The sequence below is a fragment of the Juglans regia genome, chromosome 10 (assembly GCF_001411555.2).
Source record: "Juglans regia cultivar Chandler chromosome 10, Walnut 2.0, whole genome shotgun sequence".
Lineage (NCBI taxonomy): Eukaryota > Viridiplantae > Streptophyta > Magnoliopsida > Fagales > Juglandaceae > Juglans > Juglans regia.
This window is the reverse complement of record NC_049910.1, coordinates 29,723,402-29,729,292: the sequence shown is the minus strand read 5'-3', so window position 1 is coordinate 29,729,292 and position 5,891 is coordinate 29,723,402. Positions and strand designations below refer to the sequence as shown.

Sequence of the window (5,891 nt, the reverse complement as noted above, 5' to 3'; positions counted from 1 at the left end):
GTGACCAAATCTCTGTGTTGATTATTTGTATGATTTGTGTCATCTTTTAATTGCTTCTTGCCATTAATTTTTATTTGTCCACAAAATTTGAACTACACCTATTCACCCCCCTCTAGGTGTTGCTTGGGATAGAACCACTGCTTTTTCAATTGGTATCAGAGCGGGTTCACTCCGCTAGGATTCAGTTCCTGAGTGTGTTCCTGATATATTGGTTTAAATGGATAAGTCTCAATCTCTCACATCACCACCATATTTTGATGGAAACAACTATGCTTATTGGAAAGTCCGAATGAGAGCGTTCCTAAAGTCTGTGGATGAACGAGTGTGGGTTTCCATAACAAAAGGATGGAGAGAACTAGTTGTTATCATTGAGGGAGTTCAAACTCCTAAAAGTGTGGATAATTACTCTAGGGATGAAATAAGTGAGTGTGGTTGGAATAACAAAGGCCTGAATGCGATTTTCATGGCTGTGTCCCAGGAGGAGTTCAAGCGAATCTCCATGTGTGAAAATTGTAAAGAAGCTTGGGACATTCTTGAGGTTACCCATGAAGGTACTAATGCTGTAAAGAATTCTAAGCTTCACATGCTGACCACGAGTTTTGAAGAACTTAGAATGAAAGATGATGAAACTTTTGACGCCATCTATGCCAAACTCAATCATGTTGTCAATTCTAGTTTTAATTTAGGGGACAAAATCCCTGAAAATAGAATTGTGAGAAAGATTCTCAAATCTCTTCCTGAGAGATTCCATCCCAAAGTCACTGCCATTGAAGAGAGTAAAGATTTAGACAATATGAGGATTGAAGAGCTGGTGGGCTCTCTACAAACCTATGAGCATACTCTTCCTGTGGATAAGAAAAATAAGTCCATAGCCCTCAACACTATCGATGAGTCGTCCGATGAGTTGGCTATGAGTGACAAAGAAATAGCTTTTTATGCTAAAAAATTCTGGAAGATGTTTGTATCTAGAAATAGAAAGAACTGGGGGGATAAGAAGAAAATGTTTGAGAGAGTAAATACAAATTCCAGCTCAGGAAACAAGGAATGGAGTTCTAAGAAATACACTAGAGCTATCAAAGACAAGGTACAATCTGATATATAGTGTCATGAATGTCATGGTTTTGGGCACATTCGCCTTAAGTGTGCAAATTACAAAAAGGCCATAGGGAAAGCAAAGGGTGCTTCTTTGAGTGATAATGATTCTGAGACAAGTGACTCTTCAAAGAGTCTCTCTCCAAAGAAAAATCGCAACTACATGGCATTCACTTCTTCTGTTGGTGGCCAAAGTCATAGAAGTGAATCAACGTATGAAAATGAGAGTATATCCGGAAGTGAATCCGGGGATGATGATGAGTTGGAGGAAATCTATGAGAAGTTGTACAATGAATGTGTAAAATTGAGGAAACTCAATAAAACACATATTCAGAATATAGATATTTGCAAAAGAGAAAATGAGGATCTCCAAGGTAAATTGAATGAAGCCATTTGTCTAACCGATCAGTTGCAAAAGAGGAATGTGTCACTCAAGAATAAAATGAAAATGCAGGGAAGTGAATTGATTTTGTTAAACGATAAATTGAAAAATTTGTCTACTAGGAAACAAAAGCTTGACAAAATCCTAAACTCAGGAAAGTCCGTTGGTGACAAGAGAGGTATAGGATATATTGAAGGGAAACCTGATGTGGCTTCAACTTCAAAAACCCCATGCAAAAAGGTAGGAAAAATAATATTTGTTCCTGCATCGAATGAGAATGGCAAAGCACAACTTTTTAAAAAGGGTAAGAAACCCCTACATGTGCAAAAGCCTGTCCCACCTCCCAAGAGACAAGGAGCTCGCAACACGAGCTCTATATGTCATCACTGTGGGAAGGTTGGTGATGTTAGACAAGATTGCTTCAAGCTAAATAATCAATATTTTCATGCTCTTGCATTCACTAAAAGTAGAACTGCTTATACTTCTGAAAAAAGTAAGAAGTTCTTAAATGCCCCTAGGTACGTCTCACCCTCCATGAGACAAAAAGCTCACAAGGCAAAACACGTCTGTCACAATTGTGGTAAGATTGGTCACATTCGACCAAACTGTTTTGAGCTTAGGGACCATCCTAAGAAAATTGTAAAGCCCTACTCAAGAAAAGGGCATCAAAACTTGTGGAGCCAAGTCATGGTCTTGACCAAACAAAATGAGATGATCAATGTGAAGTTAGACCAATTGACTACTAGCCAAAAGGCTGATACGGTAAATCATCCAAAAGTGAGACAAGTGTGGGTGAGAAAGGGGGAGGAGCAGACCAGACATGGTATTTATGGTATAGATTGATCGTCATGCATTCATGCATTTTACACATGTTTAGGTCTTTTGTATTCTTCTTCATTTTTTGTTAAAAACATATTGTATGTGTTCAATACATGCATAATTTTGTCTTTGTATATTGTTGTGTGTTTCTCAAAAAAAAAACATGCATATTGTTTTGCACATGAATGTGACAATGAGTGCTAGTGGTGTCAATTCTGAAAATTTTAGGTACATATGTCTTTTAAAAATTGTATCATATACATTTACAAATTACAAAAGTTTAAAACATGTGTACTATGTGTATTTTGTGACCTGCATCACACACTACACTTCTAGCTCAATCAATTGTTGCTTTGCCACCTGTGAGTTCTTGGGGAGGCAATCAAAGGTGTAAGGAAGCTCTACGTGTATACAGAATTGACCACGGGCTAGATGACCTTATGATTATATATCAAAATTCCTCTTGTGAAAATTATCTATCCTTAAATAAATAAAAAATAAAAAAATAAAAAAAAAAAGGAGAAAGAAGAAGAAGAAAAAGAGAAAGGAGTCTTATTACTCAATAGGCCAATACTGATACAAGAATTCAAACAGAAGTATTTAGGTCCTAGCAGCATTAGGTTTTACTTTCTGTATCATGGAAAGGCTTCCCAAGCATTTGTGGTTTCATGTTTCAGCCCAACCCCACTCACATCTTTTGGTTGAAACTTTTTGATTGAGTTAGGATTCACAAAACACGCATGTCCATCTTACTTGTGATACTCTATTTTTACTACTTGCGTAAATTATGATAATATGATGCACTTTTGCAATTAACATGTATTTATGATTTGAAAATTGATTCCATTAATGGTTGGATCGCATTGGGTTTTTTAAGTAGAAGTGAAAATTTTGGGTCCTCTGCTCGCGCGAACTTATACTCCGCTCGAGCAAAAGTGTTTTAAAAACCTCCCCACGTCCTTTCTTTTTCCCCAGACCTGTTTCTCTCTTTCTCTCTGCTTGTGCGATAACTTCTCTCTTTCTCTCCGTGTGGTTTCACTCATTTTCTCTCAAGAAACTTGCTTCAATCACGGTAAGTCTCTCATTTCTCCTTCTTCTCAATCATTTTTGGTCATTATTTTCCATTTTGCATCATGCATTTCCATACACATGCATTTCGGAAATTAGGGCTTTTGATTTGGGGATTTCGAAATGGAGCATTTTTGTTGGGTTGTTTGGTGTTTGGTTGGAACTCTTGGTTGTCCATTGCCTATTGTCTTTGTATTTAGGAGGTTCATAGAACCCCGAAGGGGTTTTTCATTTGGTTTGTGCTTGGATGCACACCAAGTGCTCGGTAAAATGCCTCAATGATGTTTAGGTTCTCATTTCCTTCATGCAATGGAATGGCATTGTTCCCATGGTCATTTCATGTCTATCCTAGTGTTGGGAGGGTGTTTGCCATGAAATTAATTTGGTTTTAAAGATGGTTTGTGTTTCGGAGGGCCATGGGACCTCCATTGGGTTTAAAACCCAATCTTGGCTTAGTTGGGTTTGAAGTGCTCAAAAATGCCAAATGGGTTGTTAAATTGTGTTTGTGGGCATGTGCATTGTGCATTGTGCATTTTGAAATAGTTTTTGGCAACATTCATGCCTTGGTTTTGAAATGGATTTTTAAAACCCAAGTTTGGCTAAGTCACATTAAGCATGTGCATACATTGGTTCACATTAGGCATGTGCATTCATCATGCATTGGGCATTTCACATTACCTTTAGCCTTGTCTAACAGTCACTGATTATGTCCACAGCCAAAGTCATGTCTCGTCGTGTTCATCCACCCCAAAATCCTCCTGCCCCCGCTCAAGCACATTTCCACAATGCTCGTGCAAGAGAACTTTACGCTCAAAACTTTTCTACCCGTTCTCCAATTGTCGAGCGGTAAGTCATCCTCGGTGAGCTTACTGAGACTGTTATCCCTCATATTTTTTAGTCTCGCCAGTGGCTGGCCTTGACCACTGGTCAAGGAGTTTTACTCCAACATTTATGCCATCTCTAATGATGGCTCTTTTGATGTCAGTCTCCGGAACATTGTCTTCCGGGTGACTCCAGGCATGTTAGCGGACTTGCTAAATACCCCGCGAGTGGCAAACCCTACGTATCCCTATACACGGACTTCTCCTCCTAGTCCGTCGGTCATTGTTGAATGTCGAATTGGTCATTTTTCTAGTTGGGATGGTTAGTCACCCATTTTCACGTCACGTTTTCCACCTGATTTTCTCATTCTCAGTAGGATAGTCCTTACAAATCTATATCCTAGTGGTCATCAGAGTGATGTTGGTCAACGATGTCTCCATTGACCTGGGGAGTCATCTGTGCCGGGTTATGCTTGAGGCGTTTAATTCCCCTAAATCACAGACTGGTTTGCCTTTCGCCTGCCTCATCACTAGGTTAGCCCTCTCTAAGTCTGTTACGCTTCTTCCTCATGAGCCTAGAGTTCCTCTTAAGGCTCCTATTGGGCGTAGGACCATGTAGTTGAGTCGTGCTCACATTACCCCTCACCCACTGAATGTCGAGCATCCTCCTGCATCCTCCTCCCAGCCATCCAGTTCCCAGCCATCCAGTTCCCAGCCTTCCAGTTCACAGCCTCAGGGCTCGGCACGATTCATACCGACACCAGGATCGACTGATCCCAGCCTTCTGCAGGTCCTTAAGTACCTTGCCCTTCTTGAAGCCCGGTTTGATGCCCGGTTTGATCGTCTTGATGCTAAAGTTGACAGCCTACAGCAGCTTGTGACTCAACGCTTCAACGACATTGAGGAGCGCCTCGATGAAGATGATGGCAGTCAGACTGATGGTGATAGTTGAGACCCTTGGCTTGTTGTGACAAAAAGGGGGAGTGGTATAGATGTAGGGGGAGCAGCTTTTGTGTTTGTTAGTAACACATTGTTTTATGGGGGAAGCAGCTTTTTTTGTTAATCACATGCTGCTATTGTTTGTCTATTGAACTCAATGTCTGATTAATTTCTTAATGAAAAGTTGTCTATGAAAACTGTGCAACTGACATTGCTTATGCTTATGAGATTATTTCTTGCATGTTTTTGGTGGTTCGTTTAACCGTTTGCTAAGTATTTGCAGAAATTTCTCAACATGTTCAAGATATTGCCTAAATCATGAGAATCCTGTTTGGGGTGTGTCAGGATTAGGTTCTATATATAGGTTAGAGATTTTGTCATAGAAATGCCAAAAGGGGGAGATTGTTGAGGGAAAAATTAGTTAATTGGATTATTCTTGTGAAAACCTGTGTAAAGTTGAGTTGTAACAAATGTTGATGCAATGTTACATGAAAAAGATTGAAGTGTGCTCAACATGGCTCAACTGGCGCTCGAGCGGAACCTTCGAGAGAGGTTCACTTGATGTGCGCTCGATGTGGCGCTCGAGCAGAACCCATCCAGAGAGGTTCGCTCGATGTGCGCTCGACTTGGCGCTCGAGCTGAACTCATCCAGAGAGGTTCGCTCGATGTGCGCACGACGTGGCACTCGAGCAGAACCCATCCAGAGAGGTTCGCACGATGTGCGCTCGACGTGGCGCTCGAGCTGAACTCATCCAGAAAGGTTCGCTCGA

General features: G+C 40.5%; 1 protein-coding gene across 1 annotated transcript; it reads left to right on the top strand.

Annotated features, from left to right (window-relative positions):
• Positions 1–217: 217 nt before the first annotated feature.
• On the top strand, positions 218–4,509 carry LOC109010107. The gene is made up of 4 exons (XM_018990822.2): positions 218–1,084; positions 1,142–2,236; positions 4,059–4,207; positions 4,347–4,509. Exons 1-4 carry the CDS (start codon positions 218–220, stop codon positions 4,507–4,509), a joined length of 2,274 nt encoding a protein of 757 aa, XP_018846367.2.
• The last annotated feature ends 1,382 nt before the right edge of the window (positions 4,510–5,891 follow it).